We start from the raw sequence: 20897 nt of genomic DNA on the forward strand, positions 1-20897 counted from the left end.
AATATTGCTGCACGAGGATTTAAGATGTCAAGTGTACCTAATTTTTTGATGTTTGTGTTAATTACATTAATTACATTAATTGAGCCACTTTTACCAATGTGCGCCCAGGGAAAATAATAAAATTCAGTACTCAAATGTATTTTGAAAATGTAAGTTAATTGCCCATTTTTTAATGTATGTCTTTAACATTTAGCTTTTTTTGGCAAACATGAATTCAGTGTAGTGAAAAAAGTGCACTGAAGTGCTCTTTAGCTAAAATGTATTTTACAGTCTTGGAAAGATGTATGTTAATTATTCAAGCAGGCATCTCTTGAGTAAAGGTAACTTGTGCTGTGCACATTTATGAATTAGTTAATAAATATTTTTTAAACCCACTGTGCTATATGCACTCTCTGAATAAGGCTATTAAACTGTCACTGGGGTAATACTCTAAAATGGCTTTAACGTAAACACCTGTACCCTAAGGACCTTTATTTTATTTTAGGTATATTTGCATTGTTTGTACCCAGTGAAACAAATTTATCCATACAGTAGGCAAGAAGGTGTCTTTTAATAATATATTCATAACAAGAAAAAACTAAGTAAAAAGTGTCTTAAAATAGAGGCATGCAATAAGCAGGTGTTTTGAATTACCTAATCATCCTCTGAAGGTAACAGGGCCAGACAGAGTGTGAATAAAGAAAATGTATCATTTAGCCAATACAACGTGTGTTTCTAGGCCTGTACAAATGTTATCAATTAGTATTTGTTAAATAATATATTACAGGAAATAAGTAGAAATATGTAGGCTACATTAATATATATGTAAAAAATACCAACATTAATTGCCATTATGAAAAAAAAACATCAAGAGAATAAAACCACGACTAGGATTCGAAGGCTTCCATGTTCTGACGAGTTTTGCTACCCTGTCAAACCATACTACCCTAGTGCATATTTAAATTTTAAATATAAAATTGCTAGAAAAAGCCCCATATTTAAACATACTTTCGGTAGAATATTTGTAAAGCCTGAATCAAAATATCAAGAGACAGTTTAGGTTCATTAGGGTGATTATATTTTTTTTTATTAGTGCTCACTTATTATTACTTTCATTATCATCAGCTGTCATTTACGCATTTGTAATACTCAGAAATAATGGCAAGGGGTTTCTGGTTGTTTAATGCACCCAAAAGAACAGAATTACCATAAAAAAAACAATAAATAAAAAAAATGTTTCCACGCATGCACACTGGTGTTAAGAAGCACATCTCGATGGGTTGCACAATTAGACAGAACACCGCGCGCTGCACCGTCGTAGGCGCCCTGCTGAACCACTGAGTAACACACATTTCTCAGGTCTCATTTTAATAAGACTCATTCAGAATGGTGATTATTTTATTTAAAAAAAAATATTGCTATAGCAAATATGTGTTTTTTTTAAGTAACACTGTCTGTTACAAAAACTAATTAATATATAGCAATTATTGTGTACATTTTACTGGCAGTTCATTGTTATTTTATTAATAGTATTGTTGTCCGTTATGTTCTGGTGATAATTATAATATAAATAGCCTAAATGATACATTAGTAACATATTTTTGGCATAATATTTTAAAGATTGTGAGTTTTGCACGTTTTCTGCTGGGAAAGTCTGGCCGAACACATCTGGAAACACCTTAGTTAAGACCACAGTGGTTCAAACCAACATAGTTCAGACTTCTGTGGTACCAAGAAAGTACGATGGTTTCGGGAAACGGTCGTACTTCAGATGTTAGTTAGTTTAACGATGCATCGTACCACGTTAGTTCAATGCTAGGCTCCGTCGTTGTACGGGAAACGCACCCCCGGTCTAGAAAGTGCTCGCTACAAACCCCTAGCATTGCTGCTAACCGGAGGATTCTTGAGCTTCAGCACTGCTAGCCACCGCCGCAGAACAGCTGTCCGCTTAAGAGGCGAGGTATGAAAGTGAATTTTTCTCTCATTCTTCACCCTATAAAATTTTACTACATCCAGTATTACTACACCCAGGGGCAATACAAAAATGCCTCCGCCTTTGCAACGATTTTTGGTTTGGTTTGGCTTTTATTATACACTGATGAACTACTGCCGTGCAAAACAGCACCACCGAAGAAACACATTCAGGCCTGTGCAGTCAAACGCTGGTCTAGCTCTGTCCTGCCTGGAGAGACATGAGAACAACTCCTGCTGCCGTTTCCGCTGTACGAGTGTTTTTATATGAATAAAACAAAGTAACTACAGCCCTTTTACATATATTGATACAGTAGGATACTTGATACTTGAAGAATAAATTGAACATATTTGTTAAATGGAGGAATTTTGGCTGATTTTAATAATGTAATGCCTCTAATGACTTCAGGAATAACATATAGTAAATTTATATTAAACTTGTGTCTGACTTGTGCAATAGAGCTTTTTATAGATATCTCTTTTAATATTTTAGGTTCATTTATAGTGTTTATGGAACTATTTAAAATATTTAGTTTTGTAAAGGAAGTTGTGTTAAAGTTGTTGACGTATCTCTTTTTAAGGTCTATTGTTTATATTCTTCAGCTATTTTTCTCATAATAAAGTCTGATTTCTTAATACATTGTGTCATTTTGTGGGACAACATAAAACACAACACTAATCGAAGCCTTAATTTAAAGCCTTAGTGTTTTATACTATATGTACTCCTAACAGTACAGTAACTCACAAACCTATATTTAAGCCCAGTCAAGCAAAATAATAAAAAGTAAAAGTTAAGTACATGTAAAAAAAAAAAAATGAATGCTACAAAGGACTGCAGACTAACTTTTTTTCCCAACTGTCCTAAAGCTTGTCATCAGCCATCAACCATAAAATTACATATGTGTAATTAATTAAGCTATAGCACTCTGATATATATGTTTAATAGTAAACACATCAGCAGTTATATGGTTATCATCATGTCTCATGTAATATAAATGTGTAAGTAACACAGTTATTAGCAATGCTCAATTTGATGTAATATAACTATTAGTAATAGTAATATAATATAACTATTCAGTTGTTCAGTAACTTACAAATTATTTGTAGACTAAGAACTATGTCTTGCATACAGAACATTAAGAGTTACAGCTTTTGAATATTAAAGTTAAACACTGTTATCATGTGAATCATTTATAGACTGCTAATTACACGATGACTGCATTGCTGAACAGAAGGATCCTCTTTCTCTCTCGCAGCGACAGTCTGAACCACCCCCAATGCATTCCTTATCTTCTAGCTTACATAGTGTCAATTAACTCTGTTGTTGGCTCCTGGCCTGATAAAGGCCGGAATAACTCTCACACTGCAGATACCTGCTGTATATGTGAGCCTTCCAGCCATGGGGCGTCCTCGACATGGCTGCCCAACATTCTGTCCTTGCTGCATCTGACACTGTCCTTTTAGAAGCTATTCAAAGCGTTTATAAGCCTTTAGAGCTACTGTTATTTTCACCAATAACAATAGCATGTGGTGAAATTATATGAATATAGCAATGTTATACGTTTTTCCTCACTCAAATCGATCAATCCATACGTCCATCCATTCACTCCATACGGTTAAGGAATTCAATCTATACGCTTAAAGATTTCAATCCAAAAGCTAAAAGCTTTCAATCCATACGCTTAAAGCCTTCAATTTATTTGTTAAAAGCTTTCAACCCATACACTTAAAACCTTTAATCCATAATCTTAAAGCCTTCAATCCATGTGGTTAAAGCTTTTAATCCATACACTTAAAGCTTTTAATCCATACGTTTAAAGCTTTCAATCTATACGCTTATAATCCATACGCTTAAAGCTTTCAATTTATATCCTCATAATGTATATGCTAAAAGCTTTCAATCCATAGGTTTAAAGCTTTCAATCTATACGCTTATATTCTATATGCTAAAAGCTTTATATCCATACACTTAAAGCTTTAATTTTTTTTTGTTTCATGCAGAAAGAAATGAAAAAATAGCAAAACTAAATGCTGAATAGTGTAAAAATACTGTAACTAACACTGAATATAGCTTAACTAACATTAAATAAATGTAATTAATTATGTATTTATGCTGAATTGCCAACTGTCATACTACAGTAACTAGTGTCGTGTCCCATGATTCTACTGGCCTGCAGGACATGCATCTGGGGCATCCTGCATGTGGATGTAATGTTTGCCACAGACACTGTACTTGTCTTTGCCTAAACTTTGATAATTCACACCACCTTGCCATAACCATGCTGGTCACCGTTCAGCCTATCTCTCAAGATAACACCTCAGAACCTATGCAGGTGTAGGTGCCAAGTGCAATTTTAAGTCATTTAAATGTTCTGCCATTTGTTTGATGGTTCAGGCTTCGCAATGGCTTGCAATAGTATTCATACACCTTGAACCTTTTTTCCATTTTATCACCTTACAACCACAAACTATACACCAAAACCACAGAGCATATAATTGTGAAGTGTAACGAAAATAATACATGGTTTTAACAAAATTGTGACATGGTTTTAAAAAAATATTCAGCTCTAAAACCTCTAAAAAAATCCAGTGCAGTCAATTGCCTTCAGAAGTCACTTTTTGTGAAGGCCTTAGTGGTTTATTAGAGAACACTAGTGAACAAACAGCATCATGAAGATCAAGGAACTGAGATAACAGAGATAAACTCTGAGCTTCTGTGGCAAGACATGAACATTGCTGTTTACAGATGCAGTTTGAGCTATTTTGATAAGAAAAATCTCAAAGCCCGTAGAGATAAACCTCAAAAGACGTACAACTGTTATTGCAGAGAAAGATGGCTCTACTTAGGATTGATAGTTTTGCATGTCACACTTTTCAGATTTTTATTTGATTAAAACTTTGAAAACCATGTATCGTTTTTGTGCCACTTCATAATTATGTGCTTTTTTGCGTTTCTCTATCACTTAATATCACTATCACTATACAAGTGCTTGTGTAATGTAAACCAAATGTCTGACAAAATGACAACCAATTATAACTACTTATTTTTTTGGCTGATAGATATTCAGATATGTGTAGAAGCCAAAACATTGAAACTAGGTTTTGCACTGTGTCTGTATATAAATACTTAATCATAAGAAATGTATATGTGTATATATTGCCGTTAAATAGTAATAAGTTGTCGTAAGTGCTAGTGTTCTGTTTATAAGACCCAGTTTACAGTTACACCATTTGTTTATATGAAAAAAAAAAAGCGTACTGTCGCTTTAAGAGAGACGGCACTGGTGCTGTGCCTGGACGTGTTTTGGACAGTGTTGTTGACTGAGCTGCGTTTTAGGATGCTAGTAGCAACACAGTTTTCTTACCGTGTTTGATTTTTAGTACAGTATTGCATCACGTGTTTTAACTATGGTTAAAAAAAGTAGTTTTTGTTTGTTTTCATCACTTGTACAGCCTGGAATAAACAGCAGTGTTTTTTGTTAATTTTACACAGAGTCCTGTGGAAGTTTTTTCGGAAGACGCAGACAGGAGGAAAGAAGTTGCTTCTGCCACTACTCAGCTCACACAGATATGTGAAGATTGATTTTTCCAGTTGGTTCTTTATAGCACTGTTACATTAACCTCTATTTAGTTCTGTGTACAATAGTACATTCTTCTCTTAGACAGAGCATACTCTGTTGATCTGCAGCAGTAATAATAATACTGACCTGTGTGGCGATGATGCGAGCAACCAGCCTGACTGTCTCTGATGGGCACCAATTCTCTCCAAACGCACACATCGCTGAGCATTCCAGCTTGTGCATGACCCAGTCTGCTTTCTGATGAACACACACACATTGACAAGCATTACTGAATGGCATTAGTCACACACATTACTACAGAATTTGGAATTCATTACAAAATAAAACACTCTTAATATACTCTTTGTTTCAATGTGTTAACCAGTAGCTGACTGAGGCAAAGTGTGGTAATCATTCAAAAGTCCCAGTCACAATACTGTAAATCATTATTATGATATTTGAGCCATGGCTGGATTCTACTTCACAACTGAAACTACTTTTTTTTTTTTATTATAATCAATGTAGAATATTGTAATCTTACACTTTTCACTGCAAAAGTATTTTTTCTCTGTGGTCAAATATATACATTCTGTGGATATTACTTTATTCTTTAATCAAAGCCACATCAGCATAAAAAATATATTTTACACGGTACAGTATCTCACTAGAGTACATCCCTTGCATTTTTCTAAATAGTTTAATTTATGTTTTCTTGGGTAAACACTGAAGATATGAAACTTTGATACAATGTAAAGTAATCAGTGTACAGCTTGTTTAACCCCTTAACAGGCCAGGATTTATTTTCAGTTGTCTGCCTGACAACATTACACCACTAAATCATAAGGATTCTATTCAAGCATTACATAAAAAGCTTTTATGTTCGATAAGGAACATTACTGAAAAGCATAATTGGAATTTTAATATAACATATCAAAAAATATTCAAAGGTCTCCTTCTGCTAAAATCCACTTTTCCTTGTTCTTTGTGAAATACTATAGGTCTCTCTGAGTTGTACATGCATGCTGTGTATGAAACTGTTCTTCAGCCTTCATTGTCTGCAGCAGCTAGTAAAAGAAAAGCCTCAGAAAAACGAGTTGATCAGAAAAAGCTCAGAAGTCTATGTCAACCAGTGAGTTCATGGCCTCGCCCACCTCAGCTCAGGGCTGCGCACAGACACAGCTGAACCCGGGCTACAGCAGAAGGAGCTATAGCTAAGGAGCTCACAGCTCACAGCTCTGTTTACTCTATTTACAGCTTCTGTTTACAGAAGTAACAATAGATTTAAAACGGATCTCCGGTTGATTCTGCATTTTACTAAGACTTTAAATATAAACACGGTTTAGCAAGGCAGTGGTTGTCTTTAAGTTGTGTTTGGGATCATTATCGCGTTGGAACCCTGCCCAGAGACCCAGTTTCTGAAGGGAGGGGTTAATGCTCTGCTTCAGTATTTCACAGTACATGTTGGCATTCAAAGTTCCCTCAATGAACTGTAGCTCGTCACAGTATCAGAGAGTGTGACAGTCTTAAGACCTTTTCCCCATTCACACTTGAGATCATGTAACACTAACAAATCGCATGACACCGGGAGGAAAAACAACTAATTTGGGACATTTTGGCTATTTTTAGTTAGAGGTTTAATCAGTTTTGTTGCTGCTGGTTTAGATAATAATGGCTGTGTGTTGAGTTATTTTGAAGCAACAGCAAATTTACACTGTTAAACAAGTGGTACACTGCCTCCTTTACATTACAGCTTAGATCGTTCCCAAAATATCCAGCCCAACCCCATAAACTGTCATTGTAAGCCCAATTTAAACCTGACATTTTTTTTTTGTAAGTAGAGCGTTAAAACTGAGCTTTCAAAAAACACATTCAGCGTGTTTGAGTTAAATGTGTTTGGAATGATGTTAATTAACATTGCAACACTGAAGAAGCATAGACCTATTATTTTAGAAAACTGTTTATTAAGAACATACAGTATTTCCAAAAGATTAAAAAATGAACAATGCAAACAATGATCCAGAAGCCTAAATCTCTGTAAATTCAGCTGCAAGAATGATGTCTTAGTGACGTCACTCTACTCTAATAAAATTAAACATGGTTTAAGAATAGAATATAGATAAAAAGGAAAGTGGTGGGAAATCTGGGGTTCAAGATTGGGCCATCAAAGAATCTAAGCAATATTTTACATTGTATCAAAGTGTCATATCTTCAGTGTTTTCCCATGAAAAGGTATAAGAAAATATTTACAAAAGATGCATACAGTATTTTAGTTCTGTAAATCATAAAGCGTGGTAGTTTACGCTAAGTTCATAATAAAAGTTTGAAACTGCGCTTCATATTATTTGCCTTTATGTGTCCTGGCATTTTGGAAACCATTCAAGAACTTTAATGGCCGCTTTGTAGCTTTTAAAAATAGAGGCTTCTCACACTCAAGGCTCAAGGCTAATAGAGCATACTCAGGAGCATGAATGTTTGCCCCCTTTTTGTGCAGTAGGTACACTTTTAAATGTTTTTTTCACCCATCCCCTTTAAACAGCCCACCACTGACAGTTATAGTAGAGTTTCAGGCTGGAAGCTCATTTATTTTCTGTAGAACTGCATAAAGTGTACATAATTCATTCAAGTCTGAATGGCTTTTCACCAGCTCACACTCTTACCAACTCTTACCTGACATTCAACATTGCAGTAGAAAGCTTTCTTGCATTTTCCACATTTAGCAAGGCCCTCTTTCCTACAGAGAGGGAGAGATGGATATTCTTATAACACACAGACACACAAAAAGATGACAACAACCCAACGGTTATCCCGCCAAGAGCATATGGCCTGCACACACACACACACAATTCACCATGGCTGCCAACAGCACACTCACAGTCACACTCGCACATACACACTGGTGCCATATTACAGCACATGGTATTATGTGTCCGCATGGAGGCCAGAAGACGCGCACACTGTATTGCGCAGAAGGATGAAAATACCCACTGACACATTTAGAGAGAGCTTACACAAACAGAAGTAGATGTATTTTCCTATAGCGCAATAATAAATCAGGGTAAATCTGCCTGTATTAAGGCAACTTATGGTTCCATTAAAAATGCAACAGACATGCTGGACAAAGATGCTGACTTAGCATCAGCTCTCAGAAGCGCTTCATCATGTGCAGTCTAGTAATAAAGATAGGAGATCTAGGTTCAGGTTACACTGAACCTGTAGTACATCAGCCCAGGCCTATTCTGAACAAATCTAGCTCCATTTCTTAGCTGTTAGATGTGAGCAACACCACCTTCGCTCTGCCTCTTCCTCTTTCACCAAGATATTCATGCTGGTGTGTGTTTTATTGCCACTCTTGAAAACAACCCAGCATAACAGCCCCTGCTAATGGAGTTTATTTCATCACCACAAAGTGCCCAAGACTTTCAGACATTCGACCATATTTTTAGCCATGGCCTTTGAAGGGAACCATCTACATTCACAGAGAGGACAGAACGAGGTCAACCCAAAAATCCACCACTGTAAAGTCAATGTACAGGTGATAGAGTAGGGCTGCAAGATATTGGAAAAAAATTACATTGCAACTATTATTTTTTCGAAGACATATATTGCGATATTAAACAATGCAGGGCCCATGACGTCACCCGCAAACACGCGCTGTCTCGCGTCCTGACTGATCAAGAGCTGAGTCAGCGCCAAGCACTCAAAACCCAAGGAAAACAGCAAAATAACAGTAATTGGCCCTTTAATCATGCATTTAAATGGCTTTTTAAAAGGTAAATAAGAGTGTTTTTCTGGGATTAAAAGCATAATTTCAGCTGTAACTAGAAATATCTGCACAAACAAAATGCACAGATTTTAACACGTGCGTTTACAAGCCAGTGCATACATTGCACATGCAATTGTGGTTGGGTTGACAGAAAAAAACGATAATAATATAATATATAATAATAATATATAATAATAATAAAAACGAAGCATGTGGAGTGACTCAGTAGAGCAATATTACAGGGTTTTATATAAATATCACTTGGGTTATTTTAAGAAAAAGGACGTCTCTTCTCACTTGATAAAAAAATGGTCAGTCTTTATTACAAAAAGCAGTAGCAAGATACATGAAGTAACTCGGATCCAGCGGAGCTAGACTGAACAACCAGCAGCTAAAGAACACACCATATATACATTTGAAAAATACCCCTTTCTATCTAAGCTCCACCTGTTAAGGATGTGGTACCAAATGTGTGTTACTGAGAGGAGAGCAGCTGACTCTTGATTCAATTTTGACACCTTCTAGGTGTCTAGGTCAGATCCCCCTATTGTGATGGTTGCTGAATACACATCTTCACAGAACTATTGAAGCCCTTCTTGGTTCACCTTATTTGTATGCTAATTATGCCAAATGGTTTTTCCTCCACACATTTGGGGAGGGTTTTCTCCACACGTTTGGAGAGAGACACCCTGGTGTGTAATTTAAGTGAAGTGAGGTAAGCCAGTCACTCTTTGGTCAGTACTGTAATTCTTACATTACACAGTCTTGAAAAGTTCTTGTGAGCACTGCCCTACATACTTCACCAGAGTTACATAATAAAGTTACTGGTCTGCCAAACCCAGCAACAACAGAGACACTATTGCCACTAATATTACACTATCACAATGATACATCACTTGTTCAATATGTTTTTGAATAGAGTTAAGTTATGAAAAAGATACTCTGGTGATAATTTAGGCTTTGACATCTTTCTGTTTTTGAGTCATGTACTCTGTTGTTAGTTATAAGGAGAAAAAATAAACACTCCTGCACAGTAGAGCAGAGAGTGTGAGCTTGGTTGCAAGATAATCTGTGGCAGCATTGTCATTATTCCGCTCCATTGCAGTCTCAGGGAATAGAGACCAGGGGAAATTAGGTTGCCTCTGCAATGCAGTAATCAGGACATTTCAGGACGCTGTTTAGAAGCTGCTGACAATCCAGAGCCGGGACCAGGCCGCAGACAGAGAGGCTTAACCGACCGTCTGCGAGCTGCAAAGAGACGTTACCTAGACACCAATGTATTCAGACTGTGTCTGTCCCCCGAGTCAAACAAAAACATCAAAAAACTAAAACAGTAAATCTAAATAACTTAACTTATATTAAACAATCATATCCAGACTGTAGTACTAACATTTCAAGCCTAAAGATTGGTTTACTTAATATTAGATCTCTAAATTCAAAAGCAGTTCTGGTGAATGAAATGATAACTGATCAGAAATTCGATGTTCTGTGTCTGACAGAAACCTGGATTAGGCCAAACGAATATGTAGCATTAAATGAAGCCACCCCTGCAGGCTATAATTATATACACAATCCGAGATTGTCCGGTAGAGGAGGTGGGGTCTGCATATTTTTCCAAAGTACCTTAGTTAGCAATCAGAAACACTATGAAAATTTTACTTCTTTTGAGCTTCTTTACACCAGTATAATTAATCCAGTTACAAAAAAGAATGCATTTTCTTTAATTAACATCTACAGACCACCAGGGCCCTATTTAGAATTTTTAAAAGAATTTAGTGATTTTGTCACAGACTTAGCAGTAAGTAATGATAAAGTGATTATAGTTGGAGACTTCAACATTCATTTCGAAAAATTGGATGATCCATTAAAAAAGGCATTCACATCGATTTTAGACTCAGTTGGTATTATTCAAAATATAACAGGACCTACTCATTACTGTAATCATACTCTGGATTTAGTTTTGACCCTGGGTGTGAGCATAGATAACCCGAATATTCGTTCTCAAACCTCCGCAATTTCAGATCATTTCCTTATTTCATTTAAATTACATCTCAGTCATAATATACGTACATCCCCTAGCTACTCTGTAAAACGTTCAATTACGCCTTTTACAGCCCAACAATTTACAGATAAGCTTCCAGATTTCTCAACTCTAATGTACTCTCCTATAGACCCAGTAGAACTAGACAAACTAACCGAAGGTTTAGAAAATACCTTTCGCTCTACCTTAGATGTTGTAGCACCCCTTAAACACAAAATAGAGAGACAGAAAAAGCTCGCACCGTGGTACAATGATCAAACTCGTACCTTAAAGCAGTTAGTACGAAATTTAGAGCGTAAATATCGATCAACTAAACTGGAAGTGTTTCACTCTGCGTGGAAAGACAGTCTTGTTAAATATAGAAAAGAACTTAATAAAGCCCGCTCAGCATATCTGGCCTCACAGATCGAGATAAATAAAAATAATCCTAGAGTTCTCTTTAGTGTTATTTCCAAATTAACTAAAAACCAGGCAGGTACTGAACCTCAGATTCCAGCCATTTACACCAGCAACGATTTTATGGACTTCTTCAATAGTAAAATTGAAAACATTCGGGATAAAATTAAACAGATAAATATTACATCCTCTCTGTCATCTGGTCTGGCTGATCTAGAACAAAACCCTGTTACTGAAGTTAGGTTGGAAGTCTTTAACCCACTTCCACAGCTAGAACTAGAGAAAATTATCTCCTCTTCAAACAGCACAACCTGCACACTTGATGCTGTTCCCACAAAATTATTAAAACAGGTACTGCCAGATATAATTAAACCTCTGTTAATAATAGTAAACGCATCGCTCGCCCTGGGCCATGTACCCAAAGCCTTTAAAACAGCTGTAATTAAACCTCTGATCAAGAAACCAAATCTTGATCCTAGTGTACTGTCTAACTATAGACCTATTTCAAACTTACCCTTTATTTCTAAGATTTTAGAAAAAGCTGTAGCCCAACAACTTTGCTCTTACCTGCAAAGAAACCAGATCTATGAAAAATTTCAATCTGGATTTAGGCCTTATCATAGCACTGAGACAGCTTTAGTTAGAATAACAAACGATCTACTTATAGCCGCCGACCAAGGCTGTGTTTCCTTACTCGTACTTCTCGATCTGAGCGCAGCCTTTGATACAATAGATCATACTATCCTTTTAGAAAGACTAGAGAACATGGTCGGTGTAACCGGAACTGCCTTAGCATGGTTTAAATCGTACTTAACCGATCGCTATCAGTTTGTGAGGATAAATGATATGTCTTCCAGTTATACCAAGGTAAGATATGGAATTCCACAAGGCTCTATATTAGGACCGTTATTATTTACATTATATATGCTCCCACTGGGCAAAGTTATTAGAAAACACAATGTGAATTTTCATTGTTATGCGGATGACACGCAGCTCTTCATATCAGCCAAACCTGACGACAGAGTGAGATTAAAGAAAATCGAAGATTGTGTAGAAGATGTAAAATCATGGATGTCGCACAACTTCCTCCTATTAAATAGTGATAAAACAGAAGTTCTCCTATTAGGCCCCAAAGCTGCTAGAAATAAATTATCAGACTTAATGCTAAATCTGGCTGACTTCTCAGCCACCCCTGGTTCAGCAGCTAAAAACCTTGGAGTTATCATAGATTCAGATCTAGCATTCGATAAACACATATCTAATGTTACTAGAACAGCTTTTCTACACCTCCGTAATATTGCCAAGCTAAGAAACGCCCTATCACTGCATGACGCAGAAAAATTAGTACATGCCTTTATTACCTCAAGGCTAGATTATTGTAATGCGCTACTGTCTGGATGTTCCGGCAGTAACTTAAATAAACTTCAGCTAGTTCAAAATGCTGCAGCCAGGGTCCTTACTAAAACTAGAAAATTTGACCATATTAGTCCAGTACTATCAGCACTGCACTGGCTTCCAGTCAAATTCCGCATAGACTATAAAATTCTCCTGTTAACGTATAAAGCCCTACACGGACTCGCTCCTGAGTATTTACAAGACCTCATCTCCTGTTATGAACCACCGCGATTACTCAGATCTCAGGGTGCTGGTTTATTAGTAGTGCCTAAAATTCAGAGGAGCTCTGCAGGAGGAAGAGCTTTCTCTTATAAAGCGCCTCAACTCTGGAATAATCTCCCCGAATATGTTCGGGACTCAGACACAGTCTCAATCTTTAAGTCTAGACTGAAAACTTACTTGTTTAGTTTAGCTTTTGGTAATTAATGTTTTTCCCTTTAGATAAGGCTGAAGATTCAGGGGTTCATGGACAGAGGAAATTGTGGTAAACTGAGATGCTGGTGCTGTTGTTCTCCCACTGCACACGGTCACTCAGGTTTGTGGACGGTGGAGTGGGTGGATGCTGGTGTTTCAGGGAGCCTCCATGTCTATGTTACCTTCTGGCTCTCTGCCTTTAGTTAGGCTGTTTTATTCAGTTCTGCCGGAGTCATTTGCCACACTCTGATAATGTTTTAATATTCTCAGTTTTGCATAAATCCAGTCAAAACTAATTCCATCTCTCTGCCTTCCTCCGAGTTACTGACTGCCCACCTGTCTGACCCGATACCGATGTTGGACCCTCAGGCTCTCGCGTCTCCTGTCCGGCCAGACTGATGGAAGTTTCTGAAGTCAGCTCTTCTCCACCACCACCACAGATCAGCTGCTCATCGACCATCTTACTCTCCACTACAGATTACATCCAAGCCATTAGTGGCGCTATTACACTCCTGAGTACACAAAACCTATATAGATGTATAAAAGACTTTTTAAATTTCTATTTAAAAGCCGTTTGACCAGTGGTAGGATGGTCCCCCCTTTAATGTGAGTCTTGGTCCTCCCAAGGTTTCTTCCTCCTCCTGCAGCTCTGAGGGAGTTTTTCCTTGCCTCCGCGCTCACTGGGGGTTCTGTATTCTGTATTTTCTATGTGTAATGTTTTGCCTGATTCTTTGTCCTGTAATCATGTTTCTGTAAAGCTGCTTTGTGCCAACACCTGTTGTAAAAAGCGCTATACAAATAAATTTGATTTGATTTGATTTGATGTTTGCCTCTCCTGAGCCACTCTCTGGAACCTCAAAGGTGAGAGCCCACGAATGGCCTTGTCCTAATTCTTGCCTACTGTGCTCTTGTTCCAGTGGCCTACCTACTGTCTCTTAAAAAGAGTCCATCAGATAATACTCGTTTATGGCACAATTGAAATACACTTCTGACAAAATTACCTGAAAGGAATTTTTTGGAATAATTTTAACATTATGCTGCTAGAACAATAATTACAAAAGCCTATTCAGTTACATTCAGTGGCAGTAAATGCATTAAGGTTACACACATTGAACAGTAGTGTATGGATAAACTGCAAGAAATGTAACATTTTTAGTACAATTAGTACAAATAGTAAAAAGACAGAATCATTTATACTGAACAATGATTCAGTTATTGAATTTATTCAAGAGCAGTTGAGTTCTTGGCCTCCGTTATTTACTTTTTTATTTACTAGCTGTCAAATGAGAAGTAATTTTTTTTAACCAGTAAATACATGTGCACTGACCTCAGTGAAGCTGGCCCCTCATATTATTAGAAATGAAATAAAAATATGTCCATTGGTTAGTGCTACGTTTGTGCTGGTTTGTGCAGCAAAAATTAACGTTTGTGCTGTTATCGTTTTTGAGATATTAAACATTTAATTTTCTGACCTGTTATGTAACCCAGCCCCTCATTTGTGGCTAAATCGCACCAAAGTGGTCTCATTGGTTAGTGCTACGTTTGTGCTGGTTTGTGCAGCAAAAATTAACGTTTGTGCTGTTATCGTTGTTGAGATATTAAAAATTATATTTATTACCTGTTATGTAACCCAGCCCCTCATTTGTGGCCAAATCGCACCAAAGTGGTCTCATTGGTTAGTGCTACGTTTGTGCTGGTTTGTGCAGCAAAAATTTACGTTTGTGCTGTTATCGTCATTGAAATATTAAACATTATATTTACAGATAACCTTATTGAGATATTAAACATTTAATTTCTGACCTGTTATGTAACCCAGCCCCTCATCTGTGGCCAAATCGCACCAAAGTGGTCTCATTGGTTAGTGCTACGTTTGTGCTGGTTTGTGCAGCAAAAATTTACGTTTGTGCTGTTATTGTTATTGATTTATTAGGAAAAAAATATTGAATAGGTGTGAAGCTGGCCCCTCATATAATCAGAAATGAAATAAAAATATTTCCATTGGTTAGTGCTACGTTTGTGCTGGTTTGTGCAGCAAAAATTAACGTTTGTGCTGGTATCATTATTGAGATATTAAACATTATATTTACTGTTATCATTACTGAGATATTAAACTATTTAATTTATTACCTTTTATGGTAAGGCCAGATTTCATCAAAGTGGTGTTGTTTTTCTAGTGCTGTGTTTGTACTGGTTTGTGCTATTAGAATAAATATTTAATGGGTGGCATTATCCAGCCCCCCAATACAGCCCAAATCACAGTGGTCTCATTCAGCAGTGCTGTAAAAATAAATGTTTCAGGTATTTTGATTATTCAGCTACAGGAAAAACAATATTTATTTACACATCTAATAAAGCACAGATGAATGTCTCCAGGTGACATGACTGTTCATGGTAAAAACTTATTTACCATGGTAAAAATTGCTCCTGCACTTATGAAAGCATATATTTAACAGACTGCCATGTTAATGCCTTTTAACCGGGCTGAGTGCCTTTTTGTGAGCACTAACCACACTGATAAATGAGGGGGGCTGGGTGATGTGTGTAAATAAATATTGGGTAATGCCACCAATTAAATATTTTTTTATCTAATAACTCTCATAACTAAACTTCCACAAACATTTATTCTAATAGCACAAACCAGCACAAACACAGCACTAGAAAAACAACACCACTTTGATGAAATCTGGCTTTAGATGAGGGGCTGTGTTACATAAAAGGTAATAAATTAAATAGTTTAATATCTCAGTAATGATAACAGTAAATATAATGTTTAATATCTCAATAACAATAACAGCACAAACCAGCACAAACGTAGCACTAACCAATGAGACCACTTTGGTGCAATTTAGCCACAAATAAGGGGCTGTGTTACATAACAGGTAATACATTTTACGTTTAATATCTCAATAACAGTAAATATAATGTTTAATATCTCAATAACTATAACAGCACAAACGCTATTTTTTGCTGCAAAAACCAGCACAAACGTAGCACTAACCAATGAGACCACTTTGGTGGAATTTGGCCACAGATGAGGGGCTGGGTTACATAACAGGTAAGACCTATTATGTTAAATATTTCAATAACGATAACAGTAAATATAATGTTTAATATCTCAATAATGATAACAGCACAAACACTAATTTTTGCTGCACAAACCAGCACAAACGTAGCACTAACCAATGAGAACACTTTGGTGCAATTTAGCCACAAATAAGGGGCTGTGTTACATAACAGGTCAGAAATTAAATGCTTAATATGTCAATAACAGTAAATATAATGTTTAATATCTCAATAATGATACCAGCACAAACACTAATTTTTGCTGCACAAACCAGCACAAACACAGCACTAACCAATGAGACCACTTTGGTGCGATTTGGCCACAAATGAGGGGCTGGGTTACATAACAGGTAATAAATATAATTTTTAATATCTCAACAACGATAACAGCACAAACGTTAATTTTTGCTGCACAAACCAGCACAAACGTAGCACTAACCAATGAGACCACTTTGGTGCGATTTGGCCACAAATGAGGGGCTGGGTTACATAACAGGTCAGAAAATTAAATGTTTAATATCTCAAAAACGATAACAGCACAAACGTTAATTTTTGCTGCACAAACCAGCACAAACGCAGCACTAACCAATGGACATATTTTTATTTCATTTCTAATAATATGAGGGGCCAGCTTCACTGAGGTTGTGCACTGTGATCCTGTGCTAATCAGAATATGTGTTAATTTAATTTTGAGTCATGAGGCTTAATAAAGAGATAATAAACTGTACCAAAGTGTAAACATAGCAAATTAAGGTGTTCTAGAAAGTGTCTAATTTGCCCTGGCTACTACTTATTAATATAATAATAATGAAGTCTAATAAGGACATGATAATGGAAGCTTTCCTAAAAAAGATATTTTGGCAATATTTTGTATCAATACCATTTTTTTCATCCGAGTATGAGTACATGTATTTTTGTACTCGCCAATACGATACCTACTTAAAATAAAGCAATCAGAGTTTTGTTGTGACATGTCACATTATATAAACGTTTTTTCTTTTCCAAACAAGCATATGTTTAAGAAACTAGCAAATTGTTCTGAGATAAAAGCATCAGCACAGCAATGTACACTAGATATTGGATGTTGGTATCGGTACCGATACCAGTATTGGTATTCATGCATCCCTAAAATATAGTCAATATTGAAAACATTTCTAATTATGTGAATATTATCAGAATATGTATATATGTTATATAGATGTATAAGACTATATAACACATTTCTACGTATATCGTTTTAAACTAGTTGTACAGTCTTTGCTTGTTTTAAACAATACAATACAATACAAAAGAAATTTTCGAGATATGTTATGTAATTACAGATAAAGGTATGTTTAAAAAATCTGTTTCAGCAAATTAACTCTTCATATGTATTTTTCCAGATAAATTAATTTGTACAGAGAAATCATTCTCCTAGTGATCTCTTTGGCACTGTTTTCATTTCACACCCTTTCACTCTACACCAAACCTTGTGTCTGCTGTAGAGTCTGATATTCAACTGTATCCACTACAACTGAGGAACACATCCTGACATATGTCATACACTTTATTACATGAATCTGAATTTTAAGGAGGAGCTTGAGACACTCAACTCCAGAAATATCTTTTCAGCACATGCTATATCAGCTGTGCCCAACTGTGGTCATCAGAACGCCACACACTCCACACTCTCTAAGAGGAAGACACAGCCCATATCAGATGACTATCATGCTTTAACTGAAGGTCTACTCTCCTGTTTTATGAACACTAAGTTAAAGAAGTATGTTTATTTAATTTAATAAAATATTGCAGAAAAAAGCCCTGTGAACGATAATCTATATTGTATTCATGCTTTGGGTTACACATAACAGTGCAAAATCAATGTTTAATGAACACAATGTATTGATTTAATGGAATGCTTAAATGGAATTAATAATAAGTAATTCAACTACACATGTAGCAATTAGGAATGCACTGAAGAATTGGCAGAACCAAAATTATTTGGCAAAAAAAAAAAACCTTGAATCATATTACAGCATTTCCTTCAGAATCATGGGTGTTTCAATGGCCACACTCCACCCCCCTCCCAACAGCAGCTCTGAGAGCGCTGCTATTAATGCAGAACGGAGGATGACAGGGAGCCGCCACAGAGCCAAAACCCCTAGAAATTTATATTATTTTTATACTCTATTTGCATAAATGTAACGAAATAAAGCATTCAACGTCATTACAATTGGTATCAGTTTACTACCTCTTGACAAACTATCTGTTTTCTAGTATTAAGATGCACAATCTGTACAGTACTAGGACAGTAACAGTACTTGCTACATGCATTAATTTACTCTGTAAATGTGCCAATAAAAGTAACAGACTCTCTGACAGAGCAGACTCTCTGAGGAATGTTTCCAGTACTTTGTTGAATCTATGTCACACAGGATTAAGGCAAAAGGGGACCCAACCCGGTACTAGCAAGATGTACCTAATAAAGTGTCCAGTGAGTGTATAATGGTATTGTAAGCAAAGCAATTCTTAAAAAAACATAATATTATTAGACACTATTCACTATTATTAATTAAATCTTAGTAAAGACAAGTTATATTTTCTAAGCAATCAGAACAAGTTCAGTGGGCACTTGGGTTCAAGTCCCTATCTGGGTGGAGTTTTTTATGTTCTCCATGTTCAGTGTGTGGCGTGTTAGGGTGGTGTTGTAGCTGTGTGTCGATTGTAAAGTTAGCTTGTGTTTCTCGAAAAGCTCTATATAAAAGTAAATTTGTTCAATACTGCGCATTTCAGATTCAATACAGTACTGCAACACATAACACCACAATACTGAGATATCCATAACATCCCAATAGATAATAATCAGATGACACTGATAAGGTGGACTGAATACCGGACCGCTGCATTATGGGTAACCTTTTGCTCGCCTGCTTGCTAAGCCACATCAACCAAAGCGCTAATTACATCCTCAATAAGCACCAGTCATCTTCAATTACACACCATCCCTAATCCCTTCCACTGACTCTACCCATGCGTAATGGATGATGGCGCGGTCACGTGACCCATGGCATGATGTTTTACAGCCCTAGCAAGGGGCGAAACGCGTCAGCGCTGAAGACCACCACACTCACCTGGTGAAGCAGTGCTCGCAGAGGTAGCCCCTCTCGCTGACCGACAGCACGTGCGAGAAAGAGGGGCACGAGAAGAGCAGCTCCCCGATCCTGTAGGGTCTCGTGGCCCGCAGACCCCTGCCTTTCCCCGCGCTCTCAAAGCGCTCAATACCCTCGTGCTTCATGGCTGTGCGCGTGTGTGCCTCCGTGTGTGTGTAATGCGCGCGCCTGTGTGCGAGTGTGCGTGAGATGCGCGCGCGCGGTCCACAGTCTCTCTGCAGTCTCTTTCACTCCAGCGACTCCGTACAGCCCGGCGATGCTGTGAATGAGCGCGCGAGCCCGAGCCTCAGTCGGGTCTATGCGCGAGCCCCTGAAGCCACGCCCTTCCAAATGTGTGTTTGTCCTAATCTCAGTTGGCGCGCGGCGGCTATTGGTTACAGTGGTGATTATGTAAGCAATACGCGCTGTCGTAAGCAGCGCGCTCATACACACACAGAGGCGCGCGCGTTTCAGACCACCAGCCTTCAGCTCACCAACACACCATTCATAGCTGTTCATTACAGACAGACAGACAGGCAGACAGACAGACAGACAGGAAGGCAGGCAGACAGACAAACAGGCAGTTAGACAGATAGAGAGAGAGAGGTAGGCAGTCAGACAGATGGATATACAGATGGATGGATAATGGACAGACAGACAAACAGGCAGACGGATGGATGGATAGATGGATGGATGGACAAAGGAAAAGAGATATTGAAGGATTTTTAGCACAAATTGAATGTTCCTGCCACAGCATCTCAATCTGACTTTGACTAGACCACTCCAAAACCTTTTTTAAGCCATTCAGAGGAGGACTGATTTGTGTTCTTTGAATCATTGTCTTGCTGCGGAACCTATGTAAACTTTTGTTTTTGAATTTCTTCAGATTGAGGCAAAATGTGTTGCTTTTTGAGATCTTTAATCCTGTTTCATCAGACAGGTTCTATTTAAGTGATTTCTCAGCCTGGTTGTGGTTAGTAGTGAAATTGAACTCAGCTTTCCAAAAAGTGTGATTAATTACAGTTAATCTGTGGGGAGCAAACACTTTTTCACAAAGCGCTAGATTGATTTAGATCCATTTCCTTTTATGAATAAAATCATCATTTAAAAAGTGCTTTTTATATTTACTCAGGTGATTTTTGTCTGATATTAAAATTCGTTTGATAATCTAAAAAATGTAAGTGTGG

At 37.1% G+C, this 20897-nt stretch overlaps 1 protein-coding gene across 5 annotated transcripts in view; it reads right to left on the reverse strand.

The window, feature by feature from the left end:
* smyd2b (SET and MYND domain containing 2b) overlaps window positions 1-20019 on the reverse strand; it is a 130851-nt gene extending 110832 nt beyond the window's left edge. For 2 of the 5 annotated variants that reach the window (XM_049479055.1, XM_049479050.1), the window contains exons 1-3: window positions 19693-20019; window positions 8178-8241; window positions 5658-5768 (exon numbers count right to left, since the gene is read on the reverse strand). In XM_049479055.1, the coding sequence (XP_049335012.1) occupies window positions 5658-5768; window positions 8178-8241; window positions 19693-19856 (339 nt within the window). In that variant the 5' untranslated portion in view covers window positions 19857-20019. The remainder of the gene's footprint in view (window positions 1-5657; window positions 5769-8177; window positions 8242-19692) is intronic. The other 3 variants (XM_049479051.1, XM_049479052.1, XM_049479053.1) reach the window with 2 other exon arrangements.
* Between the last annotated feature and the right edge of the window lie 878 nt (window positions 20020-20897).

Source organism: Astyanax mexicanus, chromosome 1, assembly GCF_023375975.1.
Source record: "Astyanax mexicanus isolate ESR-SI-001 chromosome 1, AstMex3_surface, whole genome shotgun sequence".
NCBI lineage: Eukaryota > Metazoa > Chordata > Actinopteri > Characiformes > Acestrorhamphidae > Astyanax > Astyanax mexicanus.